This window comes from Drosophila simulans, chromosome 2R (assembly GCF_016746395.2).
Source record: "Drosophila simulans strain w501 chromosome 2R, Prin_Dsim_3.1, whole genome shotgun sequence".
In the NCBI taxonomy this organism is placed as follows: domain Eukaryota; kingdom Metazoa; phylum Arthropoda; class Insecta; order Diptera; family Drosophilidae; genus Drosophila; species Drosophila simulans.
In genome coordinates, this window is record NC_052521.2 from 9,471,960 (window position 1) to 9,487,132 (window position 15,173).

The 15,173-nt window shown below is 43.9% G+C and overlaps 6 protein-coding genes across 6 annotated transcripts; 3 read left to right on the forward strand and 3 right to left on the reverse strand.

Moving 5' to 3' along the window:
- The first annotated feature begins 104 nt into the window (after positions 1 to 104).
- Positions 105 to 893, forward strand: LOC6739391 (neuropeptide-like protein 31). Its single transcript, XM_002076263.4, has 3 exons — positions 105 to 279; positions 341 to 400; positions 463 to 893. The coding sequence occupies exons 1-3, from the start codon at positions 271 to 273 to the stop codon at positions 664 to 666; spliced, it is 273 nt and encodes a 90-aa protein (XP_002076299.1). The 5' UTR covers positions 105 to 270; the 3' UTR covers positions 667 to 893.
- A 471-nt stretch (positions 894 to 1,364) lies between these two features.
- Positions 1,365 to 2,275, reverse strand: LOC6734097 (histidine-rich glycoprotein). Its single transcript, XM_002081096.4, has 2 exons — positions 2,081 to 2,275; positions 1,365 to 1,951 (listed from the first exon to the last, which is right to left on the reverse strand). Exons 1-2 carry the CDS (start codon positions 2,090 to 2,092, stop codon positions 1,580 to 1,582), a joined length of 384 nt encoding a protein of 127 aa, XP_002081132.2. The 5' UTR covers positions 2,093 to 2,275; the 3' UTR covers positions 1,365 to 1,579.
- A 735-nt stretch (positions 2,276 to 3,010) lies between these two features.
- On the reverse strand, positions 3,011 to 7,712 carry LOC6734094 (ornithine decarboxylase antizyme). Its single transcript, XM_016182271.2, is given in 4 exon segments — positions 3,011 to 4,372; positions 4,434 to 4,485; positions 4,487 to 4,643; positions 7,357 to 7,712. Coding segments are annotated over 4 exon segments (813 nt in total). The 5' UTR covers positions 7,431 to 7,712; the 3' UTR covers positions 3,011 to 3,842.
- Positions 5,123 to 6,462, forward strand: LOC6739401 (small nuclear ribonucleoprotein Sm D3). Its single transcript, XM_002076271.4, has 2 exons — positions 5,123 to 5,642; positions 6,180 to 6,462. Exons 1-2 carry the CDS (start codon positions 5,324 to 5,326, stop codon positions 6,314 to 6,316), a joined length of 456 nt encoding a protein of 151 aa, XP_002076307.1. The 5' UTR covers positions 5,123 to 5,323; the 3' UTR covers positions 6,317 to 6,462.
- Positions 7,713 to 11,193: 3,481 nt separating the features above from the next.
- On the forward strand, positions 11,194 to 13,926 carry LOC27208695 (T-complex protein 1 subunit epsilon). The gene is made up of 3 exons (XM_016184253.3): positions 11,194 to 11,430; positions 12,131 to 13,112; positions 13,172 to 13,926. The coding sequence occupies exons 1-3, from the start codon at positions 11,323 to 11,325 to the stop codon at positions 13,708 to 13,710; spliced, it is 1,629 nt and encodes a 542-aa protein (XP_016027100.1). The 5' UTR covers positions 11,194 to 11,322; the 3' UTR covers positions 13,711 to 13,926.
- On the reverse strand, positions 13,817 to 14,999 carry LOC27208667 (endonuclease G, mitochondrial). Its single transcript, XM_016184232.3, has one exon. It carries the CDS (start codon positions 14,985 to 14,987, stop codon positions 13,935 to 13,937), a length of 1,053 nt encoding a protein of 350 aa, XP_016027101.2. The 5' UTR covers positions 14,988 to 14,999; the 3' UTR covers positions 13,817 to 13,934.
- Between the last annotated feature and the right edge of the window lie 174 nt (positions 15,000 to 15,173).

Consider the following 15,173-nt stretch of genomic DNA (forward strand, 5'->3'; position numbering starts at 1 on the left):
CGAGTCATCTGCGATCTTGGGACACCTCATTTCGCATCGGGTAACGACATCCCCAGACTTCCGAATGTTTGTCCAATCAATGATCATGTGCGAAATCGATCCCCGGGACGTTTTGGGCCACTATAAATATTGTCGGCGGATCCGCTGGGTATCACAGTTTACGGACAACAACGCTTCTGGCCAGAACACGATCGGGAATAGTTGCTAATTTGAGAGAAAAACATTAAATCTAGAGTGCATCCCCGTGAAATTTCGCAAATAAAAGCAACAATGGCAAAGGTATTGCACACAAACAAAAAGTGTTTCTATCACAATAAGTAAATGTTGTGAACTTTTTCAGTTATTTTCCATCCTTTTGTGCCTGGCTATTATCGGATTCCTCAGCGCAGCTCCTGTGGAGGTAGGTCGTATCTTAAGTTTCTCCATTTCCCAACCAACCCACGAAATCGAATCGCTTGGCAGGACAAGAAGCCCGCTGAGGAGGCTGATCTCTCCACCGCAGACTCCATTGGCTACGGCTACTATGCAGCACCATCGCCCATTTACTACGGCGGCTATGGAGGTGGCTACAAGTACGGCGGATATTCCGGTTACGGCGGCTACGGCGGTTATCGGTCCTACGGCGGCGGCTTCTATCGTCCCCGAATTTACCCAGTTTGGGGCTAGGTGACGCAATACGAAGATGACAGATCAAAAAGAAGTTCCAGGCATATGTACATACGTTCCTTAACCCAGAAAAATCCTAAGTAATCGCACCAAAGAAGTTATACAAGCCCCCCAGTTTTGAAATTGTAACCCTTTCACTGTCTTGCAACCACGAGTTGATGACGTCAGCGGCAGTTTTTGACCCCAGAGCACAATTAACACCGGCTTTATTGCAATAAAAACAAAAAAACAAAAAACTTTACGTACGACTACGCTCGCATGTGCGGTTTATTATTTTCAAATTTCAATTGTCCAAAACCGGATTGGTTTTTTGTTTTTTTTTTTTTTAACTTCCAAAGAAATTGAGGCGGCTAACGTAACATACCCAGCAAAATTCCGAGTTGGCCAAGTCGAGTAATTACACACATCTGAACCTTTAGTTGGACCTATCTTTAACGATCCACATGGCCAAATTTCGAGTCATAAACGGGGTCACAAGAAAGCTGGTCTATACAGTGGATATCAGCCAGAAGTTTGAAGTATATAAAGCTCTTTTGTACAATTTCAAAAGAAAATCATAGTTATTATGGCCATAAACTATTTAAAGCTCATAATAATGTAGTGATGATTAAAAAATTATATTATGTTTTTCAACTTAAAATCCAAGTTAAATGCATTTCCTACATCAAGTGTTCCAAATTATTAAAAGTTGAAGCTGCTTCTGGATATTAATATCATTTATAAAATGTTTGTTTATTTGGTCATGGCTTATATTTCACATTGGATTTGTAAACATTTAAATAGATTGGCTTTACTGTCGTCGCCACACATGCAAAAATACGAGTGTTTACTGTACTCGGAATTGAATCCTGGCATAGGGAATCCATAGGCTAGAGTTTAAATAGAATACATCCTGGCCACATGTCCCATCATCCTAGTGGCGACGCGATCCCGTGTGCCGCTTGTGATGCTGCTTGCTGCCCTTGGAATGCGATCGGGATTTGCGTGAGTGGTTGTCCTGCTGCTGGCGGTGCTCCTTCTGGTGGTGGCTCTTCTTGTGGCCCGGCTCCTTGTGGCTCTGCCTGGCCTTCCGCTCAGAGTGATGCGCTAGATGCTCCTTAACGTGGGCGCCGCCATGTTTCAGGCTATCGTGTGCCGAATGCCTCACCTCCTGGGGTTTGGTTTGGTGGTGGTGGTGCTGCTGGGACAACTGGCGCTTGTGGTTGAGATGATGGGTCCGCTCATTGTCCTCCAGTGGCTGCATGGCCATGGCCACGGCCACCAAGATAGTGGCAAAAACGATAATCTGCAGCGGGCCAAACATCCGGAGCAATCAAGGCGAATCGACGGGGATTGATAGTAAATTAAATTGAAGCCACTGTCATATCTGAACCGGCGATAAGATTAGGTCCGCCCCTTGGAACCGCACACTCACCGCCTTCAACATGATAACTCCGATATAGGATATGGACTTCAGTGCCTCCTTCTTCTTCTGCGGTGCAAAGCTCTCGGATCGTGTAAACCCGGCGACGCTCCAGTCTCGACTGTTTTTCGGAGACTCTTCCGCCGCCGTTTATATCGTTATCTCCTCATGCGAGTGCCCACAGCCCCTAGCCACCATATCACATAGATGGGTATATATATTCGGCAAGTTTTATCGTTCATTTAATGGGCAGACAGACAGACGCACAGTGGAGTGAACAGCTGTTGGATGATTTTCGGGCCAAGATTAGCTGGGAAAGTGCTCAAACCTCACAGTTCTTTCCAGAATATGACATTAAACTTTAGAATTTAATAGGAAACAGTAGTCAACTTGAGATACTATCTATCAGAATCATCAAATCGAGCGTAAGTATCTATAGATACAGATACAAAGCATATTCACTTCTTGTTACTTTTCTGTAAAAGTTACTATATATGGATTAGTTAATATAAGGCTATCATCTATCACCTTGTTAATATTCTTTAGAAATGTGCAATAATTACATTTAAAGCTTAATGTGAGCATGACACTTTGTTTGTTAAGCTGGCTCTTCATTTCAATGAATGACTACTGATTTCCAATTGATAATGGCGATGATGTCAAATCTCACGTTCTTTTTATTAATTTAGAAACTACTTATCTTCAAAAGACAAACTGTGCAGCCTTTAATTGTTATCTCTAACAATCGTATTGGATCACTTCTTGAACAGTAGACTAAATACATATGAAATCCCTCTTATCTGCGAAAGGAAGGTGAGGCAATCGGGGTTATAAATTTAATCATAAGTCTCGACCAAGTTCCACTCGAGATACTTTCAATAAACAATAATAATGCGCACTAAACGCGGGCCAAATATTGTAATAATCAGGCCGACAGTTCAATAATTTTGTTAAGTCATATGTTTTATTATTGGAATCAAGAAAATTATACATACAAAGTGGTATAAATAATAGAACTGCTTTCGCTTGCTTGCTCGGTGTGGAATCTATTGATTAATAAGTTTATTAATATTGGATATAGAGTGTATGTGGATTCTTTTTTTTTCCATTTTTGCTGATGTATGTAATTAGCTTCTATGCATATGCGTTTCCCTTTCTATCCTCCAAAACTTCTACCTCGCCATTCTCGTCGCGCTCGGCGTACAAAAAGTGAATAAAAATATAGTGAATATTTTTTAGTGCGAACAAATTGGGATTACAATACTTCATATATAAGCTTAAACATAAAATATAGAAAAAACATGAAGAAAATATATATGTTGATAAGACCGAAAGTGAAAACATAAATACAAAATATTGATTCACGAATAAACTTAGGATTAATACATTCCTTTGCTTTGTTTTTTTGACATTTTTTAGTTTTCTACTTTTTTTTACGTTTTCGTTCGATTTCTTTTTTTTGGATATAGTTTAATATAGTAATTTGCGATCAGGCTCTTAACGTGGCTGGCCATAATTGAAAGTCTACCAAAAATGAAGCCGCTCCGAAGACAATTTTCAAAACGATTTTCGACTACATAAACAACGCGAAGATTCAAAAAGGGTTGATTTGCTGATTTTCACTGAACACACATTGGGCTCAATATGTCATTGGATCTACGGTTGGCTAATAAAAGTTATTTGCGGAAACTACGAAACATAATATTGTATTGCTGCTGATATTACTTCTTCTTTGTTTCGTTTCTGTGGCGAAAATCGTCCCCATGCCGACGAACTACTCCTCGATGGTGTAGAGGAAGTAGTGGTTCTCGTTGTCGTTAATGGCAGCCGGCGGTGCCTGCGGTGCCTTCCTGGACAGCGGCTCGAAGCCCATGAAGAGGAACGCCTCGATGAGGCGAGCCCGATTCGGCTGATCCTTGGGCATGACCATAACGATGCCGTCCACCTCTAGCTTTTCCTCGGCAAACTCCAGAAGCGAGATGAAGGTCTGCTTGGAGCCGGCCGGAGGTAGGTCCTTCGGCAGAGCGACATACAACAAGTTGTTGACTGGGTTCAGAATCGTATTCCAATTGGTGTACTGGTCCTCGGTGACATGCAGCTTGATGGTGATCTGCACCGGCTGGTCGTGCTGCAAGATCTGGCGCAGCACTTCCTGGCAGTCATCGTCCGAGCACAGCGAGTGGATGTCGGGCTGCGACTCCAAGTCGGAGCAATCCGACTGGGAGGACGACAACGACGACGCCCGGGAGCTGGCCTCGTACAGGCTGCCACCAGCCGAGTCGACCGAAGACTTACGGCTGTAGCCTGCACAGAATTAACACATTTTAGAATAATTGTACTTAGATGATTAGTTATTATTACTCACCCGTTAAGAGCGATGCCCTATCGTGATCTGTTCTGTGGTGGACAGGGACATCAGGACCACCACAGAGGCCCTACGCCGAGAGAGATGCGGTAGGAATCCGAGGACATGGTCGTGGCGCAAGACGAAGTCGAGATGGTGCGGAGCTTACCGTCGGCAATTCCGCTGTCATTAAATTCTCTTCTAACGAAGCCACTACTAAACACTGGGTCGCTGTGTAAAAAACAATAGGATATTTAGTCACAAAACCCATATCGAACTGCGATGTGCCTGTTCGATTTTGTAGCGCCCTCCCTCTGCTGGAATGTTTATATTCCCTTTTTAATAGCAAACATATAAAGAATATTCCCAGGTTTTTATAAAGATGATTTCCCATTAACAAATTACTTATGTGAATTATGAATTGAATTTAAAAACCCGAAATCTTGCTAACTATTTACCACAACATGGTGTAGAGTAAAACTCAATTGGTAACTGAACGTCGCAAAAGCTGGTAACAAACTGATGGCCACGAAGGCAGAACAAAAGGCTTATCGGCGAAGCGGCGACAATTAAATTATTTCGCTTTTATGACGCTAACAAATTGCAGTTGTTTATTTTAAAGCGATAAGATACGCGCGCGCGTCTTATCGGTCCACCGATAAGCTGTGTCCGATAGTCACGCAGCGCATGCAGCCCTGCGCTCACGCACCACCAATTTCACCACAAGATGGCCGCCGGCAGCTGTCAAAGCGGGAGCGAGCACGCAAACACACACACAGACAGACACTCGGCATAAACGTTTGCACAAAGAAAAGCGGAGAAAAAATTAGCGGTTTCGGTGGAAAAAAAAACAGTGAAATTTATATAGTTGAACGAACAAGAACAGACAGCAACATACCAAGCTAGCGAACATGTCGATCGGAGTGCCCATTAAAGTTCTGCACGAGGCCGAGGGGCACATAATCACTTGCGAAACCATCACCGGCGAGGTGTACCGCGGCAAACTCATCGAGGCGGAGGACAACATGAACTGCCAGATGACCCAGATCACGGTGACCTACCGCGACGGACGCACCGCCAACCTGGAGAACGTGTACATTCGCGGCTCGAAGATCCGATTCCTCATACTGCCCGACATGCTGAAAAATGCCCCGATGTTCAAGAAGCAGACGGGCAAGGGACTTGGTGGGACGGCGGGACGGGGCAAGGCGGCCATTCTGCGCGCACAGGGTGAGTCGGGCACTTTGGCCCACACACACACACATACACATGCACTTTTTGCACAACTGTCTTTAAAAACAACAAAATATATTCAATGCGCTCTTTTTAAAGTTTAAACTTTTAAAGTTCCACAAAATTTAAAAAAAAAATTTGCTATCTCAATTTAATAATCCAAATACCATAAAATTCGTATAATAGAAAAAAAAAATATGATAGTGAAATTTATAGAATTTAATATATATTTAAAATTGTGATACAAAAAATAAAGTAATGCAGGGTTTAGTTTGTTTTAAATCGTTAAATCATATCGATCCCATTTAATTCATAACATTCAAAGTTTTAAGTATTAACGTATTGTTGAAAAAGAAACATGCTAAGGTAGTGAATTTGTGTAGACGTTTATTTTTAAAAAGGAAAAGTTAAAAAAATTATAGAAAGTCATGTGCCGTGAAATCTAGAAAGGAATTGTATTTTTTAAGACAGTCGTGCAGTGTATGTGATGCCCTCAGCGAAATACAATTATTAATAACGAAATTTCCCTTACAGCTCGTGGCAGAGGAAGAGGCGGACCTCCGGGCGGCGGAAGAGGCACTGGTGGACCGCCAGGTGCTCCCGGCGGCAGCGGCGGACGCGGAGCATGGCAGGGCGGACCCACCGGCGGTCGAGGACGCGGCGGCCTGTAGGAACTGGCTACTGAACAACGCATTTCTATTCTCTAAGTTGCGGGCACCATATTTTATTAGCGGGCGGGTCGAACTTCTCCAGATGTTTTTTGTAAAGTATTTACCGGGCGAGCAGCCAAGAATACACAGAAACTTGAATTTGAAAACACAGACTTTGTTTGTTGTCTAAGTAAAGCAAGCACCTGAAAGGTGGGAAGGGATTAGACACCATAACCAGGAGGACGCTCACAAAGTTTGGCTTAAAATTAAGCACACCAATTCGATTAATTCGATCTAATAATCGTCGCCTTTCGAATGTTATACAAAGAGAGCAATTCCATGACAGTATTACAATCGGTCTTAACTTGACTGTCGACGGATAGCTCTCTTCATTTCACAATTCGCGGAGGATCTGAAAGTGGAAAGCTGGGCTAGCACCTCAACGGACAGGACACAGGGTTAGGCCAGACGAACTGGAAGTGGAACTGGGTTTAGTGGTTGGGTTAGTCTCATTGCCTCACAGCGCATCGTCGAATATTATACAAAGAGAGCAATTCCATGACAGTGATATTAAATGCTTTCTGGACTGTCGACGGACAGCTCTCTTTATTCACTTATTCGCATTTGGATTCGATTCTAGGTGTTAATCAGACATTCAATGAGGACGGCACAGATACATACAGATACCTATATATTATAAACGCTTTCCACACATTGCACATATGTACATTTGTGTATTGTTTGCCGGCAGACTACGTGCGAAATATGCCAGGCATTTTGTTGTTCTGTTCGTTTCCTTTCTGCCAAGCCAATTAAATCAACAAACTGCGCACTTGGCAGAGCATTGTGAATTGAGCGAAATAGAGGCCTGAATGGGAACAGTGACCACCAGCAACAGCCGATGGATTGGATGCATGTGGTTCAATGCCTAATGGATGCAATTTATGGTTTTGCATGGAGGGGGGGCTGAGTAATAATTCCCCGAATCGATGGCACGTGTGCAGGGCAATTGAAAATGCTTTCGCAATTAATAAAAAAAAGATGGGGCTCTGCTGACGTACCACAAGATGTTCTGGTTCTCGTTCTGAATCTTCTGGCTATCTGGCTGCGCCACCATATCGCTAGACGTCGTCATTGCCAAGTTAAATATTTGGTCTCCGGTTGAGATTTATCACAGCTGCAGTCTACTATCTGTCTCCTGGTATGTGCTCTTTATCTTCTATCACAGATTGCGTTGCTTCGGTCGGTTGGTCCTTCGGCGGAGCTTGGAACTCACATCGAAAAGATGTGGCTATTGGATATCTCAGTGTAATGTGGCGGCCCGGTTTCCGTGCCTCTCCTCCACTGGCGATGTGGAGACTGCTCGCTGCTGATCTGTGTGGTGCTGTGCTCGGGGCGTTTGTCTGTCGACTGACGACATCCAAACGGTGGCGGCATCATTTATCTATCTGATTAAGTAGCAGCGACTAGGAGGCCCCACGATATATCTACATACATACAAATGTATAATAGCCTAGTTCTATCCGAGAGATATACAAATATGCCGGAGAGCACGGGTACAGTCGACCGGTCGGTCAGGAGGTATGGATCTGAATTGGGGTGCGGGGTGAGTCAGAGCCCCAAGGTTAAATGGAGCCCCCCTACTTCCCACAAAATGCGGGTGAATCGCTAAACAAATAAGGCGCAAATAACTATAAGCAAAAATGCCGGCACACGTAGCATTTGCATATACCAAGTCGCAATGGGCAAACAAAATAAACGAAGAGAGCTGCGGCTATAAATATCCATAAAAATTAATATACAAAGTCTAAGAGAAATTCTTTTTTTTTTTTTGTTGCGCTAATTCAGTCAAAAACATCACCACATTTTTTAGGCTGCACGTGTCTGTGTTTTTTTTTGAACAAATGTACCAAAACAAACGAATGAAATGGCTATTAATATTGGCGATAAATGCCATTAATAAGTCTATAGTTTGTTTTAATATAAGCAGGGGCATCGAGGTAAAGCGGGGTAGAAATCAACGTAAAGAGTTATCTTTATTATTAATACATATGTATGTAAACGAACAGCAGAGGTCATCTCAATAACTACAAACGAATACTAATAAAAATACCATTTATCGACAATAAACTGGACTTTTTATTGCTGACGTAGGTTTCTTTGCCTTTCGCAACTTTGATTGACAATCTATCCATATTTTCCAGTCTAAACAAATAACAAATATCTTTAGCTCAATTAACAAGGTAAAAAAATTGTATAAACAAGATCTTTGAAACCTCAGTTATTTCACAGGTGGTTTCCATAGAAAATGTATACAGATTTAGAAACAAAAAGAATCTCAGGTTAATATGAAGATAAATAGTATCTTAATACACACAGGTTTTATTTTTGTGCCCTTAGCTGTGTGAACACATTTTTGCCAGAAAAACGTGTACGGTACCGTTGCCATATTTTGGTGTAGCAACTTACGGTAATCGCTTTGTACTTTGGCTAGTCTTTCATCATTGACCACGTGTCTTCGGCGTGACGAACGCGATAAGCAAAGAACCACCCTAATTAATGGGTAAACGATGTTTTTGAGAGGAAAACCATGTGTAAAGCTTTTCAACTGCCTCCTGAAACTGCAATGCAGCTCAGTTTAAGTAGAAAAAAGCACAGCAGATCTAGATCACTATCCAGGTTAGATCTAGATAAATAAAAAGTGGGCGATAAGATAACGTAATTGGTGCGCTTGTGTAATCAACATCAAAACTTGTCGTTCTGCTTGGACAAATATTGGTGGATCAGGTACAATCTTTCGACAGTGGAAAAACAATCGTAAAAGACGAAGTGTACTAAGCAAATAGCAAGCAGGATTTTTAGACAAAAGCAAGATGTCATAAAGCAAACACGGGCACTGGAAATTATTATACATATGCTATAACCAGAACAATGGCGAGATAAGGGATAGGATCTTGTGAGGTTCCCCAAGATAAGATAAACGCGAATGAGGGGTAGAAACAGTGGAAGGAGGCACCAAAGAAGCTGCTAGAATAGTGCCGATGACCCAATATCGCTCTTCTACATACATGAGCACATATGTATGTATATGCAGTACATATATCCATCCCTCTTTCTCCTATCTCACTTGCCGCACAAAAACAACGCGAAACTGCAATGGCGAGTGGAATTTTCCCTTGTTTACAGCGAATATGCTTGTGAGCGTGCGTTTGTATTTGTTGTTGTATGACATAATAAAAGCCGCCCAGGATGCAAGCCCCCCCAAAGAATAAAGAAGAACTTGAACAAAATGCTGGTAAATCGCGAAGAACTAAAAAGTAACGGAATAAATACCAGTTTTTAACGAGTACCTTCCCAATTGGATTGCTAAAGCAATATTTCAAAATGCCATTTCCGATGGAAAAGAAACAGGTAAACAAAGAATAGAGAAAACACATACGCACACAGATGTTATGGGTTCTCCAATTGGAAGGAGGTCCAACTGTAAATAAATTATGGGACACGGCGTTGCCGGATGCGCAAACATGATGTGTGTTTGCGCTAATTAAGTAATAAACATTGCCTGCAAACAGAAGTATTAATAAGGCATTTATGCAAGCAGATTATCGTTATAGACTTGTGTTTACAATCAACAAAAGTAATAAGGCAGCGCAAAGAAAGTGGCAACGCTGCGGGTCGGCCATCTTGAACATAAGGCAAAACAGTAAATAAATAAGGCATAATAAAGTAAAAAATTAAATTTCATATATCTCGGCTGAAATCAATTATTTACTTTACTTACGAATCGTGCCACCACACATACATGGCCACAATTTCCATTATTTATTTCCGTCGTTCTCATTGTATTTGCCTCTGTGTGCGTCACAGATGATTTTACAGTAAAAAAAAAAAACAAACTGACCCACACAGCTGCACACGGTTATATGTGTGCGTATGTGCGTATGCGTACGTGAGAAAATCAACCAACACCGTTACCAGATTTGTTAGCATGTTACACTTAAACTATTGCACTACAAACCATTACAACCAAGCCTACTTGCCACCAATTGGAAAGGAAAGGAGTCGTGGACTCCCTCGCACTATTTTCATTTCATTTCTCTTTTTCTTTTTTTTTTATTCTTCGCACTACAAAATCGACTTTGCACTTTTTGTCGTCGTGTATGGCAACCGCTTTGGATACCATTACTTACAGTTTATTATTCATATTGGATGGCATTTTCACACTTAATGGTTGCAACTTAACGCACTGAGAAGAAATCGAGTCGAACGAAATTTGACTTTTTTGTAAAACTGGCTTTGATTGGGGTGCAAACCTCCCAGCAATTTGTGATCTGATGTCGTCAAAAGTTAGTATAAAACTGAGGAAAATACCAACGCGATACTCCTTATATACGTTTTTCCACGACTTTTTCGGTGCATCTTAGGACGGCTCAGTTTGGTCACACTAGCAGCAAGCTCAGGCAAGGGATGGAAACAAAGAACAGTTACTTCTTTGAGGGATTCTTAAAGCTAATTGATGGGTTCAAATTGTTTATATATACGCACCTTTTCTGCTCTTACAATTGCAAATCACTTGAGGATATAGGATGCAATTGCTCCGTCGATTTCCTAAGCAGGTGTCATTAATTGTTAATTTTGATTAGCTTAAAAAACATAAGAAACGATCCAAGCTTATGTCAAGATATGAAAATCGTAATAGTAAATAATTATAAATCTGCAATAAAGTAAAGTGACAGTTAAAGTTTTTAAATATTTAAAAGCTATCAGATTGACAAATCGATCAAATTTAAATAAAACTTAAATATAGCATTTAACAAATAAGAGAATATCCCTCTTACTAGTGTAAAATAATATAAAAAAATTATTTAGAAAATATCGATAACATTCTTGTCGTTCTCCCAACCCTAGTCACAACGCGTTTGGTCAAATTTAGGATCAGTCGTTCGTTCGTTCGTTGGAATAAAATAAACTCGGGAATTAAATCTTGGAAAAACGTGCGAATCCGTCATCCTTTCAACTAAAAAACCATGAGCGCCTTTCCCGGTACGTTCGCGTTCGACGAATATGGTCGGCCTTTCATCATCCTGCGCGACCAGGAGCGCCAGAAGCGCATCACAGGAACAGATGCCATAAAGGTAAATGAAACGGCGATTAATCATCTCATGGCCTTGGATTCCGCATCCTGGACGAGCTGATCAGGATCAGATTCGCAGGCAAATGCTCTGCTTGCAATTGGTGTGCTCAATGAGTCTCAGGAGTGACGCATCGTCTGCGGAACATTCCAGATGTTCTAAAAAGCCGGTTTTAAATAGACTCTCTGCTGCTAATATTCAATAATATGCTGAATATATCCTTCATTGGTAGTGAGCTATTCCTCCAAACAAGCTTTCATTCTTCAGTTGCACTCATAAACAATGCATTTCGGAAAAACAATTTGTCTGGCCGATTTTGAGGTTAAAACGCCGCCCAGATGTTTTCCTTTCATTGCCGGCTGAGTCACGCGCACTGCGAAAAGTTTGGAAGTCCGAATGAAAAGCCACCGAAATGCTTAAAAAGACCAACAATTCCTTCGACAGATGCAGTTTCTACTGCTCTTGTATGAAACCTACTATCTGCATATGTTCATCCCAGACTTCATTCAGTTATTGGTATATTCTAGAATCCAATTAGAATATCAATTTAGACCAAGTCGATTTAAACCTTAAATTTGAAAGAAACAATTACGCTTGAGAAACAACTAATTTACATTTACTATCTTATTGAAAAGTAAATGTAATATGATGTATCCATGTCTACCCTAAGTACTTACTAAATTATCAATTTTTGCTCCAACAGACGCACATTATGGCCGCTCGCCAGATCGCGTCCACCCTTAAGACCTCTCTGGGTCCCAAGGGTCTGGACAAGATCATGGTCAGCCCCGACGGCGACGTGACTGTGACCAACGACGGCGCCACCATCATGAAACTGATGGAGGTTGACCACGAGATTGCCAAGCTGATGGTGCAGCTGTCGCAGTCCCAGGACGACGAGATCGGCGATGGAACCACCGGCGTTGTCGTGTTGGCCGGAGCACTCTTGGAGCAGGCCGAGGGACTGATCGATAGGGGCATTCATCCCATTCGCATCGCCGATGGCTTCGAATTGGCCGCCCAGTGCGCCATCAAGCAGTTGGACGCGATCGCTCAACCCTTCCCCGTGGACCCGAAGAACAAGGAGCCATTGATCCAGATCGCCATGACCACGCTGGGCAGCAAGATCGTGAACAAGTGCCATCGTCAGATGGCCGAGATGGCTGTGGATGCTGTGCTGAATGTGGCCGACATTGAGAAGAAGGACGTGAACTTCGAGCTCATCAAGATCGAGACCAAGGTGGGCGGTCGCATGGAGGACTCGATGCTGGTGAAGGGTGTCATCGTTGACAAGACCCTCAGCCATTCGCAGATGCCCAAGGAGCTAAGGAATGTCAAGCTGGCCATCCTCACCTGCCCGTTTGAGCCCCCGAAGCCCAAGACTAAGCATAAGCTCGATGTTACCTCCGCGGACGACTACAGGGCGCTGCGCGAGTACGAGCAGGAGAAGTTCACCCAGATGGTCAAGCAGGTAAAGGACGCCGGCGCCACCCTTGCCATCTGCCAGTGGGGCTTCGATGATGAGGCCAACCACCTGTTGCTTCAGCAGGAGCTGCCCGCCGTGCGCTGGGTTGGCGGTCCGGAGATCGAGCTGATTGCCATCGCCACCGGTGGACGCATCGTGCCGCGTTTCGAAGAGCTCACGCCTGAAAAACTGGGTGTTGCAGGACTCGTTCGCGAAATGGGTAAGTTTTCATTTTATAGTTGGATCTAGTCCATTTTTAAATGACTTTGATTCTTTCAGCATTCGGCACATCCAAGGACAAGATGCTGGTCATCGAGGAGTGCAAAAACTCCAAGGCCGTGACCATCTTCTTGCGTGGAGGTAACGCCATGATCATTGCGGAGGCTAAGCGATCCATTCACGATGCCATCTGCGTGGTGCGTTCGCTTGTGAAGGACTCGCGTATTGTTTACGGTGGTGGAGCTGCCGAGATTAGCTGCTCGTTGGCTGTGGCCAAGGAGGCCGACCAACTGTCCACGCTGGAGCAGTACGCCTTCCGCTCCTTCTCCGTGGCCCTGGAGAGCATTCCGCTGGCCCTGGCGGAGAACAGCGGCCTGCATCCCATCGAGACGCTGTCGGAGCTGAAGGCCAGACAGGTGGCCGAGAAGAAGTCCAGCCTGGGTGTTGATTGCATGCTGTCGGGTGATTCGGACATGAAGAGCCACAACGTGGTGGAGTCGCTGCACTCGAAGAAGCAGCAGATTCTGCTCTCCACGCAGCTCGTCAAGATGATACTCAAGATCGACGACGTGCGCTCCAAGAACGAAGGCGGCATGTAAGGACCGCCCAGCAGCAGCACCATACATCAGATCTAGTTTCAGATTCACATCCCCACGCTTCGCTATCTCTTCACGAACAACACCCGCGTTAAGCCTCATCTCTATGTACATCTGTATTAATTGTTTAATTTTATTAATCCACAAGTTCTTTGGAAAAGAAGAAAATTACATTAAACAAGGGGCTATCCCTGTTCAAATACACTAAAATGGAACTAAGACATCGACTAGACTTTCTTGCCATTGATGGTGGTCAGTTGCTTGCGATTGATCTGATCGAAGAAGAGCAATCCAGCCGAGCGTTCCACGCTCTCTGGCGGCACCTGGAACACACTGATGGGAGTGTCGTTGCTAATCACCTGGTTGGGCATCACGTACGACTCCATGTGGAGTTTGTGGTCCGCGGACTCGCCCACAATGACCTTGTAGAAGTGGGTGGGAACAGCCACGGTGTTGGCGCCGATGACCTCGTACTTGACATACGTTTTCCCGTCGTCCTCCTTGTGCGGTAGGTACAGTGGACCCGTGCAGACGTACACATTGGAGTAGGTCTTGGTCAGTCTTCGCACGTGTGCCTCCAGCGTGTTCCAGGCATCCCGGTTGAAGCCCTGGCCCACCTGTGGCGCCATGTTCGATAGGTAAAAGGTTTCGTCGCAGTGCTTCTGGTGCAGCCGGTGATTTCCAGCGGCGGCCATGTGCCCGCGATCATAGCCCGATCGTCGGTAGTCCGTGTTCTGTGACCTGAAGAACGGATGGATGCTCTCGTCCTGCTTGAAATCGCACTTCGACCTGTCCACGGCATCGTTCTTCGCCACCGACTCTGCCGTAAGGTGCTCGAACACCCAGTGGGGCACCCGGTTCCTCCGATCGTAGGACAGCACGTAGTCGGAGTGGGAGCGCACGTGATCGAGTCCGGGAAATCCGTACTTCATGATCTGGCCGATCCGCGACGGAGTTGCCGCCAGGCTTACATTGTTCTCTTGGGCGGGAATTAAACTGGCAGCCGAAACAGTTCCAAAGGTGGGCAGACCAGGCAGCCGCGGAAGGCCACTTGTGGAGCCATCGTGCCGGCGTTCGCGCTCGACGTGTGAGCCCAGGTAAAAGGCGCCCAGGGCGGTGGCACCCAGAGCTAATACGCCACCTACTCGAGGAGCACTCATTTTGGCACTTTTATTTAAAAATCTGTACAAAACGACCAGATAACGACCGCTATTGCACAATTCAGGTACTTTAGTGTGACCAAAGTTTATAGTGGTCAAACGAACTACAGTGAAAGACATAAATATATACACAGATTAACATTGTACAAAATTCCCGTTCAGAATCAAATCATATAGTAGGCGTTGCCACGTTTCAAAATTTATTCGATATCCGATTGCTGCGTGTGATCAGGGAATTTAAGAAATATTGTTGCTTCTTTATATTGGGGATTTTTAAGAAAATCAATAGCGTTACAGAACGTTTAA

Bases quoted from the DNA above. Each gene is read 5' to 3' on its own strand.
- LOC6739391 (XM_002076263.4), top strand. The intron at 401-462 runs GTAGGTCGTATC...ATCGCTTGGCAG, and splicing joins TCAGCGCAGCTCCTGTGGAG to GACAAGAAGCCCGCTGAGGA.
- LOC6739401 (XM_002076271.4), top strand. From the start codon at position 5,324: ATGTCGATCGGAGTGCCCATTAAAGTTCTGCACGAGGCCGAGGGGCAC. The intron at 5,643-6,179 runs GTGAGTCGGGCA...TTTCCCTTACAG, and splicing joins GGCCATTCTGCGCGCACAGG to CTCGTGGCAGAGGAAGAGGC.
- LOC27208695 (XM_016184253.3), top strand. From the start codon at position 11,323: ATGAGCGCCTTTCCCGGTACGTTCGCGTTCGACGAATATGGTCGGCCT. The intron at 11,431-12,130 runs GTAAATGAAACG...TTGCTCCAACAG, and splicing joins CAGGAACAGATGCCATAAAG to ACGCACATTATGGCCGCTCG. The intron at 13,113-13,171 runs GTAAGTTTTCAT...TGATTCTTTCAG, and splicing joins AGGACTCGTTCGCGAAATGG to CATTCGGCACATCCAAGGAC.
- LOC27208667 (XM_016184232.3), bottom strand. From the start codon at position 14,987: ATGTCTTTCACTGTAGTTCGTTTGACCACTATAAACTTTGGTCACACT.